The sequence below is a fragment of the Brienomyrus brachyistius genome, chromosome 11 (assembly GCF_023856365.1).
Source record: "Brienomyrus brachyistius isolate T26 chromosome 11, BBRACH_0.4, whole genome shotgun sequence".
In the NCBI taxonomy this organism is placed as follows: Eukaryota; Metazoa; Chordata; class Actinopteri; order Osteoglossiformes; family Mormyridae; genus Brienomyrus; species Brienomyrus brachyistius.
The window spans coordinates 15,402,250-15,429,502 of record NC_064543.1 but is presented as its reverse complement, the minus strand read 5'-3'; the positions used below and the strand labels follow the sequence as shown (position 1 = coordinate 15,429,502).

The following is a 27,253-nucleotide window of genomic DNA, read 5'->3' as shown; positions in this document are numbered from 1 at the left end:
GACTTGAAAAAGAGTTGTAATTTCGATGCCGTGACGATTGATGGAGGACGAAATGTCCTTTAATCCCTGGGCGGTGAGGTTAGTCAGTGGTGACTGGCGAGGCAGAAAGGTGACTGGATCTAATCTGAAAGCCAAAGGTGCTCTCACATTTGCCCTTATAAGCAATCTCGGGGCAAGGCCTTCAGGAGACAAGCATGTGCTGTTGCTATGGCGACTACCCCACCCTTAGCACAGGCTAGCGGATTAGAATGAGCTCTTTAAATCAGACAAAAAGGAATGGCATGCGAAAGTGCACATGTTTTATGTCACTTTAACAATTAGTGAAAGCACCTTATTCGCAATCATGAAACGCTGCTTAAAAGACTGAAAGTTACGGTCATTTCAAGTGGCAAATTATAAGTACAAAGGCAATTAAAGTTTAATGATATATGAGGACCTGGATATTAAAAAAATATATTAACAGCCATGAACATCAGCCTGTACAGGGACAAACTAAAGTTATTAGATTAACTAGTTTAAGTGTAATAAATATTATGTGAGCACAAATAAAATATTTGAAATGTCAAACATTCCTACATCATTGTTCATAAATTTGTATTTGTTATATATGCACTCAATTTAAACCAATTTATTACATTATCATGCTTTATTTTGGAAATGCCACACAATAATATTAATTATTTAATAAACAGGTCAGAAAATTGAATGAAGAAGCTCTTTAAACATGATATTTGAAAATATAACAAATCTTTGTACCATTTCCTATGCAACTGCTAATTTTCTATGGTCAGTAAAGTGGGAGAGTTATTGTGGCTTTTTGTGTTCGTAGGTGACAACTGGAAGAAGATACAACTTTTAATGCTTTAGAAACAGAATGCTTTGCTGATAATACATTTAATAAAATTATATCGAATTAACTATTTAAGTACTCTCACCTTCCAAAGTAAATGCATCAGTCTCTAAAGTGGTGGGTTTACGCTAAAGCCACAAGTCTTGTAAATAAACCAGCTCATTTGCTTCTTGTGCCCCTTAATGTCATGTCCGTGAATCAGTTGTAACTGCCAGTCCATCAGATAGAACCAATTTCCATTGTGGAGACAGTGGAACAAATTTTAAAAGGGCCGATAGATCCTTTTCTACCTGAATGGCGGTGTTTCGCAGTCCACTGACCTTTGACAGATTTCCAGAGATGTGGAAATACATTTCAGAAATAAAGGCACAAGTGCAGGCAAATGCATGCCATTTAAACATTAATATATTGTGATAGATGGTAGAGCTTAGCCTTCGGGGATCCACAAAGAATTTTTAATAAGTAAGACATGATAAATTTCAACCAGTCAAAATATTAATGATTTGGCGGAATTTCATTGTGGCTTTAAATCTATCTGTCTGAGAGAAATCTGGAACCTGTATGTTTTTCAGCTCATCGTTTGATTTCATTGAAACACCGCTTCATACTCGAAGGATGAGTTTTATTTGAAAATCAAGGCCTTACTCCTTTTGATGGTCTGTTTTCCTAAATCTTCATCAACATAATTATATACGAGTCTACTTATGATAATAACGGCGTCCGTTTTGAGGATCAGATATAAATGACTCCAGATGCTTGGCTTTAAAGGTGGTTTAGTGCACTTTCTCCGGGGCACTTTGAATCCATGGTGCTCTCCATCGTAGAGTGGAAAGCTGTAGGGAATAAGGGAATGAGTCACTTTCCTTCGAGGACGTAACCCGCTATATATTTCTGAGTACACAGTTTCATGCTGTCTGCAAATTACGAGAATATGTAAGATTTATATAGGCGTATTATTAAAGGGCTATGCAGGATTTGTAGACCCTTTCAGGTGGTCCACAGAACCAGATGCCCCAGCAAGATTGAGCAACTGTTTGCTTCTATCTTCCATGCCTCCTACAGCATAAACACCAAAGCATTGTGGGAACTGGCAGGTAAATCACAAAGCGCTGTCATGGGGTTTCCTCCAGGTACTCTGGTTCGCCCCCACAGTCTAAAAGCATGCTATGGTTTGTCCATAGGTGTGGATGTGTGTGTGAATGGCATGTGTGAATTGGGGTCCATCCTGGGTTATTCCCTGCTTTGCACCCGCAGCTGCCAGGATGGGCTACGCACCCCTGTGATCCTGCATTAGTTAACAACAATGTGATCTGAATTGTACCAAACCAGTACATACAGTGTATATTCACATCATAATACTCATACTGCAGATTAATGGTTTTCTCTGTTGTACGTCCCAGTGCAGTGAGCCATTGCAGTGAGGTGGGGGCAGTTTGCAAACCATTAGCTTAAGGGAGAAGGTTCCAGAAAGTCTCTCTGCGTGGCATTATTATTGTATAGCTTTTTTACTATTTTAAAAAATGTAATGAATACAAATAAGCGAAAGTGGAAAAGCTCATCTTTGTCGGTAAACATAAAGTACTTTTCCTAAAAAGGCTTATCATGGGCATTAAAAACTTAAGTATTGTTTAACTAATTACTGACATAACTGCAAAAATAAAAATACACACTTCTGCGTTCATAGGTTTTGTTTAATCCAATCAACCCCGACATCCACGCATGTGTGGGATGGGCATCTCAGAAAGGGCACGAATCCATCTTTTAACAGAACTTTGTTTTTTTTTGCTCCCCCTGCTTCTTCCCTTCCCTCCGATTGGCCAGCTGTGAGAGGGATGTCAAGCAGACAGCGCTTGCTTAGAGCCAGCCTCAAAAGAGGAGCTGTCACTGGGACGAGCCTCTCAATCAATCAGGGAACGATGATTGATAGAAAGGGGGAGAGGAGTCTATCAGGGGGATTTGCTCACTGGTGTGTGACAGGCTGGGAGGTGGCTCCCTTTGTCTGCTTTAGCCAGGTCAGGGCCTTTTGTTGGGCCCTTTCACCTCACCAGCACTTCCTACAGGAACCACATTTGGGTAAATTGGCTGGGGGGGGGGGGGGGGATGCTGAGCAAGCACTCAGCCTGACATGTGACTGAGCTTTGCAACTGAAACCACAGTGCATGGAGCATCTCTCCACCAATCAGACACAAACCACAGGGCAGGGGCATCTCTCCACCAATCAGACACAAGCCACAGGGCAGGGGCATCTCTCCACCAATCAGACACAAGCCACAGGGCAGGGGCATCTCTCCACCAATCAGACACAAGCCACAGAGCAGGGGACATCTCTCCACCAATCAGACACAAGCCACAGAGCAGGGGACATCTCTCCACCAATCAGACACAAGCCACAGGGCAAGGGACATCTCTACACCAGACACAAGGTCAACATGAATTTTTCTTGACAGAATAACTGTTAATCTAGTTTGAACTACACAGTTAATTCACAAAAAAAAATGGTTGGATAATCCATTTCTATGTATTATTATTATTTATTTCACACATATTTCATACATAAATATGTATGTGTGTGTGTATATATATATAGTTATTTCGTGTGGCAAGAATTAGACAATATAAAATATTTTATGTTTTATTTTTATTTGTCAGGATGCAAACACAAGGATTTGTATGTAGAAATTAAGATTTATACAAGTATGCATTTCTACAGCTGTGACTCTGAAAGGGATAAGGAGGCCGGGTACATCTGTCTGGACCTGCCGGGCTTGTAAATGAGGCACAGAGGCCACTATGTGTGTGTTCTAGACAGTAGACAGAAACAGGGAGAGGAATGAGAAGTGGGTCTGAAGACAGTCTCCAGGGGCACTAGGAAAAGAGGCTTATAATTGTTACCCATTTATATGGCTGGGTATTTACTGTCACAGTTCCGGTTTGGGTGTATTACGGCAGGGCATCTCCTGGGAATCGACTTGGAAACATTTGAATTACTAAGCCGTGGCCTTAACCTCTATGCTACCTTATGCCCACTCCTGTTACTCCTAAGGCCTGACACCATGTAAGGCGATCCATTTAATAAGGCCACCTGCTGCACAGATCTTTACGTGTAGAAACACGGTAACAGGCAGAGAATTCAGTTTGAGCCTCGTGGGGGCTGTGAAGTCAGAAGCTTTTCCAGAACCGGCGATAAGCCAGTGCTAATGAGGGCCAAAGCCCCTTAAAGTGCCGAGCAGAACCCAGAACCCAGAAATACAAGTCAAAGGAATATGTGGTTCTGGGTGGAGACTGAAGCCATGTTAGTGGAGAGCTGAGAGAGATTCCACATGCATAACGACCAACCTGTCATTTCATCTGTTTCTTAAAATGTCCCTACTACCAAAAATAGCTGCTATTTACTCCCAATTGCCAGTTGTGTAATCTCCCAAAGTAGACTTTACTCATCAAAAATGTCCCCCTGCACTGTCAGAAAAAATGGTACATCCCTGGTACAGTTTTGTTCCCCAAGGTACAAACAACAGTAATGTACAAAATAAGGTACAAAAATGTTCATTTCAGTACCTTAAATTAGACTAAAAGGTGTGTTTCCCAGCAACTAGGGTACAACTTAAAAACAATTAAGCGTACAGCCCCAGTGACAAGTAATTTTATCCTCAAAGGTAAAAATAAGTACTTTTTTGACAGTGTGGAATCAATAAAGTTTATCTTATCTTCCACTATCTATAATTCCACTTTTATTTATACTATAAGCAGTTTGCAGATGAATGACAAGAAGTTTGGGGGAAGGGCAGACGAGGTCAGGAGAATGTAGATGGTTCTCGTGCTGGAACTGGGCTCAGGATATGGCTCCATTCACTGGGAAGCTTCTCGGCCACCTGCATCTCAGGTGCAGCTGCACAGCTGTGTGCTTTTGAAGAATACAGTGCTATTGTATCACATGTGGAACAGCAAACACTCTGTTAGCATGTTACTCCACAGTCCTCTTATTACTCCTCAGACGGAATTCGTATCTGATGAGTAAAGATGCCGATGACCTTTATTGGAAGACATCTGGATGTTTCCTTTTATTTCTGAAATGCTGACTGGCTGAATGATTTTACTTATGTCAGGCAAATGTAGATTGGTTTTATATTAACAGAATTAGTTTGTTAATATTCTCTCTTTAAATAACAGGATTATTACATTTTCACAAGCAAAAATAAGTACATGAACTAACTGACACATGAGCTGTTATTTAGCAAAAATAAGTACTTAATTACTGATTCAATACGACCTTCCGAACACTTCCCATTATCCACGAAGGAGCTTGTTTTCTCCCGTAACAGTTTGTAAAGCACATGCTCTACTGCCCACCTGTGGCGATTTTTGGGACTTATTCTATGATGAATATCAGTTAATTGTTAATGTACTTTTTTAATAGCATCTGTTTAATCAGTTAGAAGGAGAAACCAATTTCAATGTAGATGGACTAATATTTAAATCTTAACGTAGAACATTTTCCTCACGTTACCTTTAAAATATATGCTAAAAATTAATTTTTAAAAATATATTTTTTTGTCTAGATATAAAGGCAAAAATTAGCAATGAAACCTCCCCTTATCTGTAAAAAGCTTTCTGTCAAATTTAATCAAGCAAATCAGAACATGTAGCGAACAAAAAGGTCACATGATTTTAGATGGTCTCATAAGAAATGTTAAATGTTTTCATCGTACTCCACATGCCTAATGGGTAGGAGAGTAAATGATCTGTTGTTTCACTGAAAGACTCTATTGTACAAACCTAATGTCGACAACTTTTCCGTTTGTAAGAAGTGAATGTTGTTCATTAGCTGTCATTCTTTGGTAGATAAAACCTGATATTCAACTGCACGTCATCTTATTAGCACTAGTATGTGGTACCTACAATAACATCTACCTTGACCATCTACACAGCGGGATCTGTGTGTTGCCATCTGCAGACATCGCATTTTTTATATCCTGAACACTACAGTATCTATAACGTGATAGCAATGCCTCCACACGCTTTCAGGGACTCAAGTCTTACATAGATGAATGTAGCTCATATTATTGCGGCTCTCTAGCGGCGGACAGTAGCACTGGAAAACGTAAACAATTCGCTCGCACGCACAGGTCTATAATGCCCTCCCCCTTAATGTCTAATGTTTTTTTTACTATTGGATACATTGCTTCCCCTTCATTGGTTAATTTTTATGTTCATCACAAAATATCTGATCAGATGGTATCAAAACTAAGAAATCATTGGCTACGGGGAAAACGCAAACCCATCAAAGATTGTAATTGGTGGAAAAAGTAGGTTAGTGGTGCGGCAGTTATCATGGAAGGGGGAAAAAAGTAGGTCATTATATTACTGCAGTTGGTCACTAGTCCTGTTAGACGGTTTCCACGTGTTTCGTATTGTCTCCATGTGAGTACTGTGCTTTATTTTTTGACGTTGAGAATAAAGAATTGGCATCCGATCTGAAACGCGTAGCGTTTAATCATGTCAGATGTTTTCTTTGGCACTGGCTAGCTGCAGAGAAAGGTACTTACTGTCCTGCTTTCTGGTAGGGGCGGTGTGGGCAGAGCCGCCTGGATAACTTTTAAAGAAATATGATGCGATTTCGTAGGAAGGCTCAAGTGTCTTGTGCTGTAACGAACATAGCTGTACTTAGGAACCATAGGATTGGATAGAGATCAAAATTATTAATTGCACGCATATGTCACAGGTATATTTAAACCGGTTGAATTTTTGCGGAGTTTAAATGTTGCGTCAAAAATCAAAGAAAGCAACTTTACATTTACGCGTAATGTAATGAAAGATTGCATTTGCGGTTATTTTAAGGGTTGTTAAATTGAGAATGATTTTAACGTATAGATAGTAGTTTTATTCACAACGGAGTTTAGTTTATCTTGTGTCTTTCGTTCGTTTGTTATTTTATTATTGTTTGCAAATTAATTTTCATCGGCCTGAACGGCAGCAATCCGAGATGAGCCATTTAGCACATTTAACCATTTAACCATCCAAGATGAGCCATTTAGCCATTTAGCGAGCTGTAAGTGACCTGAACATTAGATATTACATGCGCTACACGTTTTGGTGCAGATACAGTTGTCGCCTGGCCTCCACAGCGAATAAATGTATCAGTGCATGTGCTTCACTTTTCATTATAAATAGACATTATGATGTTGAAGGTTCACCTCTTCTCCAGGTCGGAAATATCAAATTCTCTTATTAACAACAAACACGTTACCTGCTTGTTAAACAAATGTTCAAGTGTGTCATACTGAACGATAATAGCCATTTTTGAGAAAAAAAAATTTGGGTTCCTCTTTCATACAGTAAATATTTTGTATGCGTAATTAATATAAAACATTGCTTATCCAGTTCAATAATCCCTTAATTTGAAATATGAAAATTAGGAGAATTATAATACTCGTGATTAATAATCACCCGATCCTCCTGGAAGAAATGATTATCACATATGCTCTCTTGACTTAACGCCAGAACTCTTCGTGGGTGCTTGGAGGACACCCAAAATGATTCCATTTATAACAAATCAGTTACAGCCTTCCAGTATGTTCTATTGAATGCCAGTAATGCTGTCGGCAATTACTGCTTAGGATTCTAACTCGATTTTATAATATTGTACAAAAACTATATTATGAATCCTGTCTCGTACCCATATCTCAGGGACCTCTATAAATCATTGAGATTATATATGCTTTCCTCTGTCAAGGTAAGCGGTTCAGGTTTGCTCCTGGAAATGGTAGATTTTAACTATTTGACTTAAATTAGGTGAGGACGATTGGTGTGGTGGGAGTGCCGTTTGGGTATCGGAGACTTTACAAGTAGACTTTTCCTTTATATGATTACGGGAATTAAGTTGCATATGTTTGATATTCTGTAGCTGGGGGTGTTTTTGATTTAAAGCACCCCATGCATCTGAGCAGTGTACCGTTTTTGGGTAATGCCTTCGAGAGCGCTGCCAAAGCCTCCGCGGGCCTTGCAGCCACACGTCCTCCGTTAGCGGAGCCAGATCTCCCAGCGCTTCCTGTGCTGTTAGTCACCAGCTCCACCGGAGGCTCCTCTGCATCTACGCTCTCGGCACAGTCAAATACGCTGAGAAGAGGCCCAACATCGAGAAGCAAAAGAGCAGGCTTGGTTGTTTTTTTTTTTTTTTTTTTTTTGGTGGCGAGGGGGTGGGTGAGGGGAAGTTATTTTAAACATCTCCACAAGCTTAATGTTGTCCCCCAGCGATTCGTTTGATGGACTAGGATCTTCAGGGAAGAACGTCAGCATAAGCATACTCGCGCTTGAATATTCTTTACGCTCAGACTGACGATTGATACAACAGATGAATGAATGAATGAATGGATGAAGGAAATAAGAGCACTAGAAAAATTATGGGGTATAATGTAATGCGTTTGATATACTGGGTTTGCATTAGAAATACACTGTGCAGGGTCCAGAAACGCAGCAAAAAAATCACCATAAGCACAGTGCAGGAGTTTATACCGGCCCCCAGGTCTGAGACAGAGGGGCGTTGGCATGCCGAGCCAGACGTGAAGATCCTGCATTTCAGAACGTTTTTATAGCTGTCCAATTCAACAGGGAGTTGGAACATTTTAGTCCTTTGCTGTGTTCTGCTCAAACATATCTGTGGAATGTTCTTTGATTTTGATGGAGGAGTGTGTAGATTTGAGGGTCTTGTTGGGTGTGACAACAGGTGTAGGTTTGGGAGCTTGGAACTGGCTGCCCATCTCCATTACCGGAGGAGAAAGCATAGATTCTGCTCATTTGTTCTTGATTACAGGATAACTTCATTTTCAGTTCTCCTGATGGCAACAATGACTGATTTTTTTTTTTACCTTGACTTTAATTTAAACTGGATCTTTTTAGCCTAAAACCGGCTTATTTTATATGTGTAGGTTTATTTCATGTGTTAATGTTTAGGGTCACCCTCAGGTGTTCACAATAAGTGTTGCTTATCTGGTTCCCTGATGTGTATTAGGGTCTATCTGTGATGCTTCTTTGATGGCAACAGTGAATGTGTTGGTGTGCTTGTGATGGAGACTTACTGTCCTTGTTGCTCTGTATTTCTGTAACGACCAGGTATTTCTGGGTCTCATGGAAATCAGGGTCTCTGCACCTGCTTGGGGATTCTGATATTCTGACTCTGATAGAATAAAATAGTAAGTTGTCATGGTGCTTGCATTTGTTGTATTTTTAAAGTCAATTTTTTTTTTTTGTGAGCTGCCTTATAAGAGAAAGGATACTGTTTAGTGTAATCCTGTCACTACTCAGTAACTGAGATGTGAATTGTCTCATCTCGTTTTGTCGACAGTGGTTTGGCAGAAGGTAGGTTACAGGCATGGAGGTGTCTGGGATTGTAAGGCGACCTGGTCGGGTGCAGATCAGTTACCAGTTATGAAGAAAACTGGCGGCACCATCAGCAGCACGGTGGCTGAAAAATGGATCTTTGCATGTTGGGAGTTGGCTGCAGCAGGGTGGTGTCATTAATCCTGCCTCTTGGACCAGTGGGGACGGGGTATGAGAAATGGTGCCCGGCGTTTTAATCCGATGACTCCCGAGTCTTCCATAAGCCGTTTGCCAACCTGCCGGAATCTCAAGCAACCAGACGTCCCTCCTGATACCTCCCTGCACCTGTTTTCCACACTACCAGCTCACCCCCCCCCCCCTTCTGTCTGGCAGCTTCCATCCCGATTCCTGTCGGTGTGTAGCTCAGCACGTCGGGGTGCTTTGCCTATGATCGGGAAGTCGCTAGTTAGAAATCTCATGCTTGGCAGAGTGATGTCACCTTTGGGCCCCTGAACATGGACCCTAACCCTGAATTGTTCCAGGGACTGTGATCCTGCTTTCTAAAGGAAATAATATACACTGCCTGGCCAAATAGTCACCATGTGAATTTAAATCATCAAGTACTTTAAAGCCAATGATTGTATCATTTATTACAGTTCAGCAATGTTATGCAGCAATAATTTGAAATAACCTGAATCTACTGAATGGCAAGGTTATCCCATCGATGGATTTTTTTTTTCTTTCCTGATGGCTTGGGCATATTCCTGAATGATAATGCCATGATTGATCGAACTTGAGTTGTTTAAGAGTGATTCAGGGAGCATGAGGAATCATTTTCACACATGATTTGGTCACCACAGAGTCTTGATCTTAACCTCACTGAAAGTCTTTGAGATGCTGAAGAAGACTTTACAGAGTGGTTCAACTTGCCTGTCATCAATATAAGATCCATCCATCCATTTTCCAAACCGCTTATCCTACTGGGTCCGGAGCCTATCCTGGAAACAATGGGCACGAGGCAGGGAACAACCCAGGATGGTGGGCCAGCCCATCGCAGGGCACACTCACACACCATTCACACACACATGTACTTCTATGGGCAATTTAGCAAGTCCAATTAGCCTTGGCCTGTTTTTGGACTGTGGGGGGAAACCGGAGTACCTGGAGGAAACCCCACGATGACATGGGGAGAACATGCAAACTCCACACACATGGAACCCAGGCGGAGACTCAAACCTGGGTCCCAGAGGTGTGAGGCAGCAGTGCTACCCGCTGCACCACCATGCTTCCCCCTAAATACAATATATATTATTCATAATTTTTTAACTAGTCAATCCAGATGAAAAGCTATACCAATTCTGTCCAGCGTTAGCGTTCAACTTGAATGCAGCAAAAAACATATCTGAAATGCGACAGAGTGGCCATACGATTGATCGTACAAATAAATTTAGCACGAAATCGCTGCCTTTTTACAGACTTATTTAATAAGTAAGTATCAGACGTGGATCGGTCACATGTGGCCGATACCAGTTCCGTCAAATAGGTCTGGATATGCGCTGATGCCGATCTGAATATCGGATCAGCGCATCTCTAGTTTATGGTTTCTGTTCTGCTTAAATGCCACATTTATTTATTAGACTGGACTAAATTTAACGGTAAATGCTCGCAGACATTGTGTTTGTGTATTTATTTAAATGCCGAAATACAGCAGAAGGGTCACCTTCAACAACGAGGGCTTTAGCTTCTTATTGCACGTCAGCCCTCTGCATCTCCCTTCCCTGGGTAATGTTAGGATGGAAGCAGTAGGGCCTGCTTCTCTCTTAGTGCAGATGCCGGATATATATTTTTTCATGTCAATCAGCACTGTCATGTATACGTCGTGTGGATTTCTGTGCTGAGATGCTGACAGTCGGAGGAATATGTAGCTGATGTTCACACAAATGACACATTTATTAACAGCATGATGTATAGAAAACCCAGCGTAAAACTATTTTTCAGTATAAATAGAATGCATAAAGTCATACATGAACTGCAATATGCCATGCCCAACTGGAAATACTTCCTGGGTGTTGACACTTTTAATACTGGTTTTAATTTTTCATACCGTTTATTGGAGTCAGTTGTTGGGTTGCTGTTCAGTGCGATTATATGTTGTGTTTTCTAAAATGTAGCTGGTGAACTTGATCACTTCTAAAATCACTGCTTGCAGTCATTTATTTTAAGGATATTTGAGTGGCAGCAGTTTTTTTTGGCTGGCTTCTGTTTTTTTCTGTTATGTTTGCTTTTTTTAATGTCGTCCCACGTTGTTAAAAACACTGTGGAACGCTGGTTGTCTGCACTCCCTCCGTCGCTAACGATAACAGCAGCATTTTTAGCTTTTACTCATCGCTGTGCCAATGTTAGCGACAGGCTAGGGTGAGAATTCACGTTTTCGCGTTATTTATTTATATAGTGTCTGCTGTCTGTTTTTATAGCTCTTTCTGTTTAGTGACATTTGTGGTGTTGGGATGATGGATGAACATAATTGCACATGTACTGGAGCCGGTGCTGTATATACACTGAATGTAGTGGCCTGCCTTCCACATCCATCCATCCATCCATCCATGCATCCATCCATTTTTTGACCGCTTCTCAGGTACAGGGTTGTGGGGGTGGCACAGTATACAAACAGGGGACACTTCCTGTATAGGTCAGATCGCCATATTCACTTTGGTGTGAAGTACCTAAATGCTTTTGTATATGTTGGTTTTGCACAGATTTTACCACCTGACAAGGTCTACTTATCTCATCATTTTGGACCAGGATTCATAGGGTCAGACCACAGACATGATGAGGAGAAGTCGATGGAAGGGATCCGTCGTGCAGAGAAATGTTCAGGAGACACTGCGGGGTCTCGTGTTCTCTTACTGGTACTGGAAGCCTTTATTGAACCTCAGGACCATTATAGCCGGCCTGTCAGACCCAGATCATGTTGCACTTGGCCCTATTAACCTAACTTAGTGTCATAGTCATTCAAACAGAGAGGACATTAAATTCATACCACTAACTGAAACTAAAATGACGAACCTTCATTTTGGGATTATCTAGCGATTGGTAAACTGCTGCCCTTGAGAAGGAAAACTGTAACCTCAGTTAAACATTTAAGCAGAGAATAAATGGCTAATTTAAAAAAAAAGTGTAATTTTTTTAGTTTTGCTGACTCTAAGATCTTCTGGTGAACAGGCTGATTCAGCTGACCTACTTTCTGCTGACCCTGATTCTCTGGCTTTCTCTCTCTGCAGAAGTGTGGATGTGAAGTAGTCTCTCTCTCCCTCTCTCTCTCTCTCTCTCTCTCTCTCTCTCTCTCTCTCTCTCTCTCTCTCTCTCTCTCTCTCCCTCTCTCTCTGAATTTTTTTTGCATGGATAGGCGGTGACTCTCTGCATTTACAAAGGCACTTTAAAAACGAATATACATTCTGCGGTACATACATTGGTTTTGCTTTGGTCTTTGAGTTGACTAGTAAACTCACCTGGTATGTGGGCTGCTAGAGGAAAGCTCTGTGTGGTGGTACTGGTTGTATGGCGTGTGCTGTGCTTACAGCAGCACATAATTCACTGATGCTGTGGCTGAATCTCCCCTCATGAGTTAGCAGTAATTATGGTAGCAGCCAATTACAAAGAAAGGTCAGTTTTAATTGAACCACAATGTATAGTAATCTTGGTTATTTTTATTTTGTCCTCAATGTATAATGGTGATATTCTGTATTTATGTGGAAATGATGTTTTTCTTGGGGCTCAGTCTGTAGCAGCAGAAAAGCACATGCCTGACAAGTAAATGTAGCATTTTATTTATTAAATGGAGGGAGGGGGTGAGAAACAGTGACAGACTGTGCTGCATGTATTCTAAGGCTAAAGAAATTAATGCATCAGAGAAAAGTAACAGATGAAGATCAGGGAAATTAATGTGTAGAAGTCTGTCGCCAATTATCTTACTGTGTAAAACATTGTGGTGACTAAGCTAAGCCTATGAGTTGTGTGTGAGGGAGGCCAGACAGGCTGTATAGTTCACGCTAGTTTGTTTGGTGGGTAATATGGGCGAGTCCGTTGCCATGTTATGGAAGGCTGAGGTGGAGCGGGACGCCTTCTGATTTTATGTGGGCCTGGATGAGATGGGAGGAGACTCTGCCATGCTGGGTTAAGAACATAAGGATCTGTGTGATGTTACAAAGCAGAAGATTCCACTGGACATTGTTTATTTGGTTGGTAGCACTTTGTTTGATGGGGCTCAAGTAGCTTAGTGGCACAGTTACAACTCAAAAAGCAAATCATGAGCAAATATAGTAACTGACTGAAATACATGAACTGTTATGATTGATTAATGATGAACAAGCATGGGATCAGTAAGTAACCAACACTTAGTTACTGGTTAACTAATACATTAAGTAAGAGTGTATTACCACATTATTTATTCTCCCACAAGGCAAGTGTTACTCTTCGGTTAAAATTCTTCCACCATTTTGATGTTCAAAATTTGTCAGAATCCTTTTATTTTCCAAGTACAAAAAAAATTACAAGGAATTTGGTTTGGTGTCAGTGCTGACATGAAGCATACGGATATGAATTATAGCTTGAATATGAAGTGTATCTTGTGCCAGCAGGAATGAACTTGGGGCTTTTTGGAGCTGAGTGCAAACCCCTGCAGAACCGCTGTGTTCACTTGTATTCCACCGATGAGGAGGGTCTCCTTCAGGGCTCTGGTCAGGAGGACTAGGCCTGTGCTGCAGCCAGGGTAGGAGAACAGAATCTCAATCCAGAACAGAATCATATCAATCCATTGGCAACAAGAGACCTCTGCTGCTTTTCCGAGTCATTCTTAACATACTAAAGCTAACTACTGCTTAGGCGGTGCATTCCGATACTTTCAGGAGTAAACGATAACAACATGACAAAGTACACAAACTAGCTAGATCTCAGGGTATTACCTAAAATAAAACTATTAATCTATTCACGGCAGTAAAATATTAAGGCCGCATATTATTTTGACCGAACCTGGGCAAATATCTTTTGAAACAAATAATTGGATATGTGTGCTTAAGATAAATCGTGTTGTGCGAAACATCTGTCTGTTACTTGGTAACGACTGTGTTTAACCAGTTGTGGAATGTTCACAGACTTATGTAACATATTTATATGGTTACAGCGGCTTTGCCTTTGGTTTCTTGAAGTGTGTGTGTATATTGCCCAGTCATTTGAAATGTTCCTTGATCTCTTGTAGGGCGAAGAGTCCACAAAAACTTTGAGAATGAAGTCAGTTGGGAAATTTTGGAAGTAGATCAAGTTTTCATTTGTCTGATTTGATAATTTGTTGTCTCAGCTGAGCACCTTTAGGGGTGTTTGCTCCTGGGCACACCGATTCAACATCGTATTTGTAATTCACAATACCTGTATAATTCACTGTGCTGCATTTGAACATTTTCAGAGCAGGGTTTGCCACTGTGCCTTCGGTGTAATCTGCATTATCCAAATAAATGTCAACGAACATTTTAAAACATTTAACGGGTATTTTTTTGGAGAGCGTTTCTTTAATATTAAAAAGCAATGATGGACACTTGTCTGCGTGGGAAGGAAGGTGTTGACGATGGACAATGAAGAAGCTAATTACTGTGAGGAGATTTTTGGATGCTGGAGTGCTCCCGGTCTGGCTTGATTAATGAAATGTGGATGTTCTGGACACTGAAGTGGCTGTGCTTTTAAAAGACCCTTCTTGAGATTTAGCAGTTCTGCTTGGTCCAGATATGTTAAGGCACCAAGAGGCTGCTTAAAAGAACCTTTCTTTTGTCTGGGACACTTGGCTTGTGGTGGTAGGAACATTCCTCGCATGGATTTATGGTAAAGCAACAAATCTGGAATGCAGTTGAGTGTGGGTGTGGGGGCGGGGGGTTGCAGATGTTTAGGATATGTATAACAATAACAATAATGAGAATGTTTGTTTGTAGAGTCTGTGGAAAGAGAGATGCTGTTTTAGCTCATAAGTGTCAGTCAGTATGCAGGAAAATTTGCCCAAGATGAATGATCTTCCAGTTTTTTTTTTTTATGCAAAACCCAACCAAAAATGCAAAAAAGAGCCCTTTGAATATGAACAGTTGTACTGGTGGCTGTAATGCACCTGTTATTTTGTGGGTTTGTTTCTTTATCATTAAATTAAGGCACTTGTGGTTTGGCTCAGTCCTTTCAAGGCTGTAAATAAGGTTAATTCTATGCAGGTGATGCTTAATATGGTTACTCTACTTTTAGAAGGAATGGTCAGCCTGACTTATAATTTTAAAATTAGTATTACTATTTAAAAAGCTAGAATATAGATGTTAATTCCATCATTTTGTCATAGTGAGTCTATCGCTGCCTAAGGAAACTGATTCTTTTTCTTCAGAAATGCCTTTCATTGGATGGATCCTTTGACCTGTACTATTTGCACGTTTCCCTTTCAGAAAAGATCAGCTTGAGAAATGGAGTGAGATTTAAGAAGGGAAACCTATGTGAACAATTGAAGTAAGTATCCTGAGATCTGATTGGCTCATTTGGTTTCCTGAAATAAATTTGTAGCCTGCTTTATCGCATTTTTAATGTTCGGTGCACTGCCTGGCCAAAAAACAGTTGCACACTTTAATATTTAGTTGCACCACCTTTAGCTGTGATTAAGATGCACATCCACGAACGTTTCCATGTGCTTATACAGCTTCTCAGCATTTTTTTTCATCCAGATTTGCATTCACTTCTGGTTGAGATCTTGTATTGATGACAGGCGAGTTGAACCACTCTGTAAAGTCTTCTTCAGCATATCTCAGACTTTCAGTGGGGTTAAGGTCAAGACTCTGTGGTGGCCAAATGATTCCTCATGCTCCCTGAACCACTCTTAAACAATTCGAGCCTGATGAATCTTGGCATTATTGTCCTGGAATATGCCCATGCAATTAGGAGAGAAAAGCATCCATTGATGGGATAACCTGGCCATTCAGTAGATCCAAGTACTGAGTTGACTTCACTTTATTGCTGCATAATGTTGCTGCACTGTAATAATGATCCAGTCATTCGCTCATAAGTACTTGCTGATTTAAATTCAAGGACTGCTTTTTTCGCCAGGCAGTGTGTTTAATAAGTTTACTCTAACTGACATTATAATGACTATTTGCATGTAGAAGTATAGGTGTTCCGATCCACTTTTTTGGTACCCCTTTCCGATCTGATTCAGTCAATATTTATATCAGCTGATTTTGATCCAGTCTTTTAGTAAATGTACATGGGCTACACATACAGTAGGCGTTGGTGCATTGTTAGTTTGACAAAGCTTTGCGATTTTCTCAGTATTTTTCCTTATGACATTTTTGCAAGTGGCTAATTAGATTTGTTATATTAGACGATGCTCTTTTGCCACCTCCACTCGAAAGGATGGCTTTGCAAACACTGCAGGCAGCTGTTGGGCTACTTTGAGTTTCCGATTTAAAGAATTTCCGCACAGCTGACATCTCAATAGCTTATAGTTTCAAGCCACGTGCCTCAGACTTACTGCAGTGTGACAGAACCTTACAATCTGCACAGCTGACGTAAATTAGGCAGATGTGGGAAAGCAGATGGATGGGGCTGTCAGTACTGATAGTACCGATCAATTAAAGAACGTCTCGATCAGCACGGATTCCAGTCTTTGGTATCCGCTTAGGATGTCCCTGGTTACGAAATCTCACTGCCATTTCTCAGCATGCAAAGTGCCCATATATGGCTTATCTTTAAAATGTCAGATACATGCATATCTCTGTGCTGTAGATAATCCAATGGCAGACCAAAGAATGGACGTTTCCTCCACAATGAACGAGTTTATGCCCCCTGGCCGCACCGACCTACTCAGCAGCTCCATCAGTACCGCTGGCCTGGACTACACCCGCAAGAGGAAGGGCAGCTCTGCCGACTACCAGTAGGCCCTGCTCAACCCTCATCTGTTCTTGAAAACACGGTTTTCTCAGTGGATCACTGAGACTTCGATGTTCATACTGCAGCTTTTTTTTCAGAAAGTACAAAGTGTTCGAAGATTATGTACAAGGCCTCATTAAGTTTACAGACTGTGTAATGAGTATTGTTTTGTTTTTTTGCAGAATCGATGGATTTTCTTTTGAGTAAGTAAAAAAAAAAATTTGCAAAATTCTTAATCCAGTAGGTTACTGGTGATTAAAGAGTCTGAAAAAGTATAAGTGTCTGATTAGTTGAATCCCAGCCTGGCCCTTCACATTCTCTTATTTCATTGGTCACTTTAATGCTTCAATGATACCGATTTTTAAGGTCTTATGTCCTTTTTCTGTTCTAATTTTGAATTAGGCACATTAGATTAAGAAAGTATTAAAAAACTTGGAAATTTTTAATCTACTAATAGTTACTTGCTTGATTGCTCCATCTCTGATTTAAAAAATGCTAAGTAGCCTTTGTACGCCTTACAGACAATCTGTACGTTGGCTTCTTTTATAGGGATTCCATGGACATGGAGACGGAAAAACAGCTTGTAAGGTAAAGTCCTTCACATGTTTGTGGTGATTGGCGTTTACGTAAAGAGGCCCTATTATGTTCATTTTCATTATTTTATTTTTGGAGTCTACTGGAACAAAAGCACATTTTTATCTATTCACTCTTATAACTCTCTGAAATGCTCTGTTTGAGCTTTAAGCCCCACCCCTGTTGAGCCCAGTGCGCTCTGATTGGTCTGCTTGCCTGATTAGTCCACTTGCTATAATCGGTAACTAAGTATTTTGCCCCTGTGGGAGAAAGTCGCTGCACAGGCTGTAGGTCGTGTGAGAGTGTGCCAGTCTTGCAGGTAGGCAGCCAGTAAGGATTGTGATACGAGGTGATCTCACCATGTCAGGGCAGTAAGGGCTGGAATTCATACGAGGCATTTCAGGCAGAGTAGAGAAGAGTTTCCCTGGTGAGAGTTACTCCCTTTGGAGTGTACTTTGGGCCTTAAGACTTTGCACTGGAAAGGTAAAGGAAATACCTGGAAAATCATTAGCATTTCAGGTATTGTCACAAACTTGGTAGACGTTCAGTGCCTCACTCAGATGTCCTTTCTCTTCCCTCCTCCTTTCTCCTAGGGAGTGTATGGACCAGCAAGGCCGCCTGAAGAATGCCAGGTACCCTGCTTTATGAAGCAGTTGATACAGTAAAACTGTGGATGAACATACTTTTCAAAGTGGTGTCCTATAGGACAGCTGTGTTATCACCTTCGCACCCCGTCAATATTCTGAGAAATATTTCGTCGTTCTGTTGCATGCCAGTAGGATGTAGATGCAGAAGAGCCTGGTTACTGCCTTTCAAAAGTACTGCTCTCTGTGATTTTTGCGCTGAAGGGAAGCCCACAGCCAGATCGAGAAGAGGCGTCGGGACAAGATGAACAGCTTCATTGACGAGTTGGCGTCCCTGGTGCCCACCTGCAACGCCATGTCCCGCAAGCTGGACAAACTGACAGTGCTGCGCATGGCCGTCCAGCACATGAAGACGTTACGCGGTGAGGGCAGAGATCTGCACAGCCGTGATGAATTCAGTCAGCTGAATGAAACAACTATAGATGTTCATCCATCTTCTAACTGCTTGTACTGGGTGGGGTTGTTAGGGGAACTGGAGCCTATTTCAGGCAGCACAGGGCAGTGTGACTCCCTACAAGGGACGTATTAAGGTCATATGTGGGAAGAAATTCAGGATACTGTTACTTTGCATGTTGTATGTTCTAAAGTTAAATTGTGTTTTTGTTTAAGCACATATACACCTACTACTCAGTTAAACAGCGGTAAAGATTTCCTTTGACTGCCTAAGATTTGCACTGTACTGTATGTGATAATATTTTGCCTCTAAATGTGTGAAGATCAGAGTATTTATGCTTCGTTTTCCCTCCATAGGGACTGCGAACCCCTACATTGAGGCAAACTACAAACCAGCATTCCTCTCGGACGATGAACTGAAGCACTTAATTTTGAGGGTAGGGGCTCTCGCGCCCACTTGCATTAGCAAGACCCGAAATGCAGATTTTCATAAATGCCGCCGTTTTTCTATCCTTGCACAGGCCGCCGATGGGTTTCTGTTCGTCGTCGGCTGTGATCGCGGCAAGATCCTCTTCGTATCAGAATCTGTCTCCAAGATCTTAAACTATAGCCAAGTAAGCCTGCCGCCCAGCACACGCAAGCCACTGCAGTCACCACTGCAGTCAGGTCGGGTCTCGGCAGTTGGAGCTGCTTGTGTCTTCGTTTCTGCATTTCGTTCATGTAGCTGAAGTCTTCTTTTTTTCTGACCAAGCTGATGCATTATGTTCAGAATGGCGAGATACCTCACTCCCCCGGGGGGGTTTCAATCCCACCTGCATGTTTCCTCTCGGAGTCCAAAGAAAGGTAGTTAGAACGTGAGGTTTGGGGATCCTGTCCAGTGTGTAATTCATGGTAAGCTGTGGATGGAACGGAGTTCAGTAAAGCTAAAAAAAACGCTTAGCAGTGATCACTTTAGATGTGCGATGCTGTTTGCAGTTTCCGATATACTTCTTATGTCTGATGTACTGGTCTTGTTCTTTGTTTTTTGTTTTCCTTCTCGTGCAAAGCGACCTTGGGTTTGTGAAAAGTGCTAAATAAATGTGACTGTTATTATTTTATTTGTCACTAGTTCATTGCTGCTGCTGCAGAACTTTTCACCCAAGTTTTTCACTCACTTGCGCTCACTTAGTGTCAAGTAACGAGACAAAGTCATTTCATTTGTTATTTGAGGCTTGAAGAGACCACCGCTGCAGCAGAATTTTTTTTATGCTTTCTGATGTGTGGGTGGAGTGGTGGCTCTAGGGATCTGTGCCAGCAACTGGAAGGTTGCTGGTTCAAATCCCGTGAATGCCCCAAGTAAGGCCCTTAACCTGCAATTGCTAAGTCCTGGGTATGACGTTAATCTACATCCTGCTCTGTAAAGAGGTCTTCTGATTTGCATGGATTTAACTTGGGGGTTGGTGGCAATTCAGCTCAATCCAAACTCAAACTGGTCCATTCGGACTGGTGTGGTGCTGAGGTGTCACCTGCCACCTGGCTGCACTCGGGTTCTCACCCCTGAGTTTTGCCATGTGATGGGTGCGGCATCGCACTGTATCGCTGCACGCTCCTTACCTCGTCCTCCTCATGTTTACTTTTCAGAATGACCTCATTGGCCAGAGTCTGTTTGACTACCTGCACCCGAAAGACATCGCCAAGGTGAAGGAGCAGCTGTCCTCATCAGACACGGCACCGAGGGAAAGACTCATAGATGCCAAAAGTAAAGTGTTCCGGCCTCTTGGAATACAATGTCTTCTCTAGACAGCAAGGTCAGCAGAGTGCTGAATCCAGGATGTCCTCTTACCAGTCGGGAGGTTAGAATTGCTTATAAACCATCAGCAGGGGGCCCTTATGGCTGACCTGGCAATTCCCTGTCTCATAAACTTATGTGCAATTAAGGAAATTAAAGGAAAAGTAGTGTGTATGGATATCCATTTTTCCCCCAGTTTTCTCAACAAGGTTTATACACCTAATAGATGGAGGGCCGCTGTGGGTTTTTGGGGTGACCTCTCTATCGGCCAATAATAAAGCCTCGATTGTCAACTCCAGTCCTGGGGACTCACTGTTATTGGCTGATTGTGAAGTCATCCCAAAAAGCCACACCCACAGTGGCCCTCTATGTGACTGGATTCCTCACCCCTGTTATAGGTGATTAACTGTAGGTCTGTTAAACGGGGAAAAAATCATTCCCAAGAGAAAAGACATTGGATCAATTTATTGACTGTTGATATAGATTAATCCTGGTGCCCAAAAATTGTAGTACGTCAGAGTAATATTGCTGTAGGCCAGGGTTCACCAACATGGTGCCCGCAGGCACCAGGATGCCCCAGGATGCCCTCAAGGATCATATGAGTCGCCCACGGACCCGTTCTAAAAATAGCACAACTCGCCAGTGAGCAGCGTCTAAAATTTTTATTTTGTCCTGTTGGTATTCTTCTTTAATCAGATTTATATAGATTTGAAAATGACAATTTTTCTTTAAAAAAAGCATTTAGAACATGTTTATTATACATGAAGTTTAGATAAGTTTAGGAGGGCATTTCAGTACCTGTGAAGTAGCTCTCAGTTTCAAAAAGGTTGGTGGCCCCTACTGTAGGCACACAATGGTGTCCTGTTTCGTAGCTGGCCTTCCAGTGAAGACCGACATCGCCCTTGGGCCTTCCAGACTGTGTTCTGGGGCAAGGCGGTCCTTCTTCTGCAGAATGAAGTGCAACCGTCCTTCTGTGAAGATGGAGGACAAGGAGTTCCCCTCCACTTGCTCCAAAAAGAAAGGTACCTCCATCTGCGCCTCCATCTGCTTGCTGGTCTCTGCTGCTGCAGCTTTAGTCATCCTCAGCCTGGTCCAGTTCCCTCATCTAGCGGCTCTGTAAGGTTCTGGTATATGAGTGAAGCATCTACTGTTAGTGATTCATTCTTATGTAATGGGAGGGAATTAATTGCATTCAGTAGTTCGATAAAAATACTGCATTTTGTATTGAGAGTAAAAAAATAGGGTGTCAGGATTCAGATTTGTATAAGTAAGTTTTTGAACCCTTTAAAAAAAATCTGATTTCACATTTCTACATTTCCATGCACATACAAATACCTGCAGACTGATTTTTGTTTTCCCCATATAAGATTTTGCTACGTTCCGTAGACTTTTAAATACAAATTGGTGCAGTATCCATGTATTTTCAAACAGTAGTTTTCAAAGACATAATTCCACAGAAATGTTTTCTTTTCCAGCCTGTTTTTTTTCAGGATTTTTTATCATGGACAGACACACACACACACACACACACACACACACACACACATGCACACATGTATGTTTATGTTCATACCTTTGTGGGGACTCTCAGTTCCAGGGAAGTTTCCAGCCATGAAATGTTCGGGGGGTGACGTCATTCTTACCTGGGGCTCGACTGTTTGTTTTTTCTGAAGGAAGAGCTGGAATACTCAGGGCTGTAGGCCTTGGTGATCAGACCTAACGACACCCCTAATCTCAGTATTGACAAACTTAACGGCCCCAAACCTTAACCATAAGTGATCAAACAAATGACTAGATTTAAATTCTTGTGATTGCAGTCACACATTTTTATAAAATTGTGTTTCTCCTTATGGGAACCGACAAAGTGTTTCCCATAGTATCTGGTTTTTGTCACATAGTGGGGACCCACAACTTCACATATACATAACCCCCCTCCCCCCCCCCCCCCCCACACACACACACACACACGTTGCACATCAGAGTATGTAGGAAGTCATTTTCCTAATTTCTTTTAGTGAGGAGAAAAAAAAATGACAGATTGTTTTGGTGAGAGGTGGATAGGGTTAGGCTTAGGCTTAGGGGTCATTTTGTTGTCAGTATAACTGCTTTGCTTATGTGGATGGGCAGATTGGTAAGATTTATTGATTATTTTAATGAAAACTTAAAAACACAAACACTTGAATTTGGGAAATTCAGCACCAGAAGAAAATGTATGTTTTAACAAAGCAAAACTTTCGAGGGACGCAAATAGGGCTGATAATGAATTATCTTCCTCTGCAGTGTGACTCTGAACCATATGATCCAGTTATAGAGCTGGATACGCCTCTTGTGCCATCGAGCAGCTCTCTGCCATGCAGAAATGGCTTGCTGACATACGGGAGTGTGTGCGTGTGTTTTCCGGAATTGCAGCAGATCGCAAGAGCTTCTGCACAATCCACAGCACCGGCTACCTTAAGAGCTGGCCGCCCACCAAGATAGGCCTGGACGAGGACGGCGAGCCCGACAACGAGGGCTGCAACCTCAGCTGCCTGGTAGCCATTGGGCGCCTGCACCCCCACCTCATCCCCCAGCCCACGAGCGAGGACATCCGCGTCAAGCCCACCGAGTACATCTCCCGGCACGCCATCGACGGCAAGTTTGTCTTTGTCGATCAGAGGTGGGCTATTTTATCAACCCTCTCCCCAATCTTCCCAAAGAGGACTACTGAGAATGGCATAGAAAGCTCAGGGTACTTAAGTCAGTTGCTTAAACATGCATGCACAAAGACATGGATTTAAAACATAGATATATAGCCTTTTTTTTGTCTATAGAGTCCATGACCCCACGCCTCAGCCTAATCGAAAGGCTCCGCAACCTCTGTAGATAATCTTAGCATGTCAGAATAGGCCTGCAGCTAGTGTGAGAGAGGTGCTGAGTCTTATTTTTGAGGCCTAGGGGGGCGGATGAAAATGAAGAATGTCTTAAGATATCTCTACGCCCACCTCCCCACATGCTGACAGACAGCCGTGCCGTACCATGCGGTGCTGCCTCGGGCCTGCCTTCATTCTGCTTTTTAATTAATTGTAAAAAGTTCAGCAGAAGCGAAATTATACATTGTGGGCTGTTACCATTCCATGCAGCTAATTATTTGCAGAAGCTATTACTGCTTAAAAATAATCAGGTTTTTAAAAATGGCCTATGGACCTTTAATCTTGCATATAAATGTGCCAGTTTCATTACGTACTCGTGTTACGCGAATGGAAAAAGTGACCCTTCTGATGCTTTTGATTCTGTTCCAGGGCCACTGCTATTCTTGGCTATTTACCCCAAGAGCTTCTAGGCACATCCTTCTATGAATATTTCTATCAAGATGATATTGGGCACCTTGCAGACTGCCATAGACAAGGTATCAGGCGAGCATGACTCGCATGGTTAGCAAGAGAGCTAATGTCACTGTATTAAGCTTTGTTTGATTTTTGATTTTTGCTGATTGAGTTTCAGTAGTTCTTTATCCTCATATACAGAGAATTAGGGTCTGCCCACATTAGATACCTTTAGCCCTAATGCATTTTAATGCAGTGTTTCCCAGCCCAGTCCCTGGGGACCCACAGACGGTCCACATTTTTGCTTCCTACCAGGAGCTGGGACTGTCTGGTTGTCCCCAAGGAGAGGGCGGGGAAACACTCCCGTGATGAATTAGTCGTCTGGCTTTTATGATGTGCTGAATCCTTGTGCATCTCTGACTTTTCAGTGCTGCAAATGCATGAGAAGATCCACACGAATTGCTACAAGTTCAAGATAAAAGATGGCTCCTTCATTACCCTGAGAAGCCGCTGGTTCAGCTTCATGAACCCCTGGACCAAAGAAGTGGAATACATTGTTTCTACAAACACTGTTGTCTCGTAAGCATCCCAAATTCCCACTGCTGTTCCTAGATGCTACCTTTGGTCACACTCGTGTACAATGAGTAATTATCGTTATAAATGTTCCCTATACCTACTGAAGTGAACTCTCTTTCGTTTCTCTTTTCCGTCTATGTGTTTAAACAGAACTTGCTGCTGTGATGCCAGATGTTATATGGTAGATGTTATACATTAGATGCTGTAGTGCAATGAGGATTAACTGTGATGAAAATCATTCTTCTTCTGCAGAGCCACAGGTGACTTCACAGACTATTCTCGGCTTGCTGCCTCCCCCCAGAGTATGGATGGTGTACTAACACCCGGAGATGGTAAGGCTTTCATCTGTCCTTCCCCATTGGAGATCTCCTCATGCAAACCAGGCACATTACCTTGTCGGGGCTCATAACTGGAGCTTAATCTGGTGACAGAAGGTAATTTCTAATGACTGTATGGACTGACACACTGCACCAGCATCGGTGTGACTTCGACACGTCCGTATGAGCTGCGACTGTTAGTATTGTTTCAGATAAGCTGCTAGATCTTTATAGATTCATGTCGGCACTATTGCCAGCCGCCACAATGAGTCGTGTTCATATGCGTTCTGCTTCTGGCACCAGGCATGGGGAAGCGGGCGCTTCAGACGGTGCCTGGCATTGGCGGTGGCACGCGGCCAGGGGCAGGGAAGATCGGACGCATGATTGCAGAAGAGGTGATGGAGATCCAGAGGTAAGTGAATTAATGCTAAAAAACTGTTCCACACGGTGTGGATGTCTTAAATTGCTCAAAAGGGAAAGTAATTTAATTCACAAGGTGACAGTACAATTTCCAGGGATACTTAATGAGTGAAGAGAGACCCACCCATCCATTCGATTATGATTTATAGTGCTAGAAGGAACCCCCACAATGACACAGGGAGGACATGCAAATCCCACACACACAGAACCCTGGCAGACACTCGAACCCGGGTCCCAGAGGTGAGAGGTAGCAGTGCTAACCACTGCACCATTATACCACCCCTCAACAGAGACCTTGAGCCTGTTCAAATTTCATTAAAATCAATCATTATGTAAAAAAAATTAAACGTAAACATGCCTCTATTGTGACAAGACCCTTTTTTTAAAAACCCTCATCTTTGTTACACTTTTAAATCAACCATTTCAAAGATGCAAGCTGAATTCCAGCAAATATTTTGTGCCAATTCCCTGTTGTGCTAAACTGATGAATGGCAGAGTCACTGAATTTTTGTTTTTTCATTTAAGTGTTGTCATGTATTCTTGGTTTTTCCTCCACATTCTAACCTCGGTTATGTCATAGCAATGCCATGCTGACGTCCCTGCTGCTTAACCCTAGGATTCGAGGATCATCGCCCTCTAGCTGTGGCTCCAGTCCCCTTAATTTCACCCCCACTTCCCCCCCAGATTCCTCTTCTCCAGGAGGGAAAAAGGTCAGTGAAGCCCATCCCTCACCACTGGCTGTTAGCTCACCACATAATCACTTACGTTTTGTAAAGAGGTACCTTTTCCCATTGAGAATATCGCTTGGGGAAACCTCTTGAAATTGTTAGGTGTAAACTTCAGGCTGGCGGAGGGTATTGTGTCTCAGCCCCCCACAAAAATTTTGCTGATCTTTGTAAAATGAAACCTTAATTTTCCCCAGAATCTCTTATTGAGAGCAGGGTTACAGTTATGCTTGGAGTCTGTACTAGACACACGTGCCAAGGGTAATTCAGAGCGATTGATCCACCAAAATAGTCTGTCTTAGGACTGTTTGAGAGAACCAAGGCATCCGCAGAGAACTGCATGCTCCACATAATCAGGTTTTGAGTCACGGCTGTCCACTGCAGCATACGAAATAAACCGATCCTGCTTCTTATGGGCTCTGAAATTTGATATGCTTGACTTATTCTTTTCTGACAGATCCAGAATGGTGAAATACCCGACATTCCTGCTGCAGGGTTGGTACAAGGACCGGACTCAATAGGCTTTCCATACACCAGCAACTCCATCATGAGTAAGTACATTACAGAATAACCAGAAAGTGTACATCTGTAGTATAAAGATACATTTACCATTCTCTAGTGGTTCCGCATGGTACCAACTTCTGTCAAAGACAATACTGTGCAACAGTGAGTATCGTCCCGGTGCTCTGTGCAGCAGGTGACAACTCCCACATGGGTATTAACATCATGGACGATCCGGGCTCCAGCCCAAACAATGACGAGGCGGCCATGGCAGTCATCATGAGTTTGCTGGAAGCGGATGCAGGCCTGGGGGGTCCGGTTGACTTCAGTGACCTTCCCTGGCCCTTATGAGAGTCCCTGGGGGAGGGGAACCATCTCTGAGGCAGCCCGCAAGAGGCAAGAAGGGAAATGGTGAGCATGGGAGGGGCACTCTTTCCTGCGGGGAGTGGTGTCTGTAACCGTGGCATATTAGTAGGGCTTAGCCTGACCTTATGGTAGCAAAGAAAGATCTAAAGGAGCCCAGGGAATTGTGCTAAAACTAGTCACCTTGGCAAGTCCTCCCCTGTACTGTGGGAAGCCAGGTACAGCTGCTCGCGTTGCCCATGGACAGTGAGGGTCTCACACTGGCCTCATCCCCTGATTTCTGGAATGCGGTTTATATTTTAGTGTTAATGTTTTTTTTAAAGTTTCCTTGTTGAATATTTACCATTATTTGTTTTATTCTCTACCACGTGAGAATTAAATGTTGTGTACAGTGCTGTCAGGTAAATATTTTTTAAAATAAAAAAATTCACTTACTGTGCAGTGGTTTTTTTGATTTTGGGAAAACAAACCTTACAAGCGTTAAGGGGAAAGAAAAAAAACCAGGGGATGAGAACCTAATTTTGTACATGTAAAGAAAAACGATAGACTGCAGTATGGCCACTTCAGGTG

The 27,253-nt window shown here is 42.2% G+C and overlaps 1 protein-coding gene across 7 annotated transcripts; it reads left to right on the top strand.

The window, feature by feature from the left end:
- Window positions 1–6,139: 6,139 nt before the first annotated feature.
- arntl1b (aryl hydrocarbon receptor nuclear translocator-like 1b) lies at window positions 6,140–27,118 on the top strand. 7 transcript variants are annotated; one of them, XM_049029959.1, is made up of 19 exons: window positions 6,140–6,268; window positions 15,628–15,688; window positions 16,958–17,105; window positions 17,284–17,304; window positions 17,651–17,689; window positions 18,268–18,306; window positions 18,523–18,680; window positions 19,069–19,148; window positions 19,233–19,325; window positions 20,332–20,449; window positions 21,352–21,501; window positions 22,892–23,135; window positions 23,758–23,864; window positions 24,210–24,360; window positions 24,610–24,689; window positions 24,978–25,086; window positions 25,711–25,804; window positions 26,277–26,370; window positions 26,514–27,118. In XM_049029959.1, the coding sequence occupies exons 3-19, from the start codon at window positions 16,966–16,968 to the stop codon at window positions 26,669–26,671; spliced, it is 1,875 nt and encodes a 624-aa protein (XP_048885916.1). In that variant the 5' UTR covers window positions 6,140–6,268; window positions 15,628–15,688; window positions 16,958–16,965; the 3' UTR covers window positions 26,672–27,118. The 7 variants fall into 7 exon arrangements, with proteins under 7 accessions (XP_048885916.1, XP_048885915.1, XP_048885910.1 ...); XM_049029958.1 differs by having other exon boundaries at window positions 22,889–23,135; window positions 26,517–27,118; XM_049029953.1 differs by having other exon boundaries at window positions 22,889–23,135.
- Window positions 27,119–27,253: the final 135 nt, after the last annotated feature.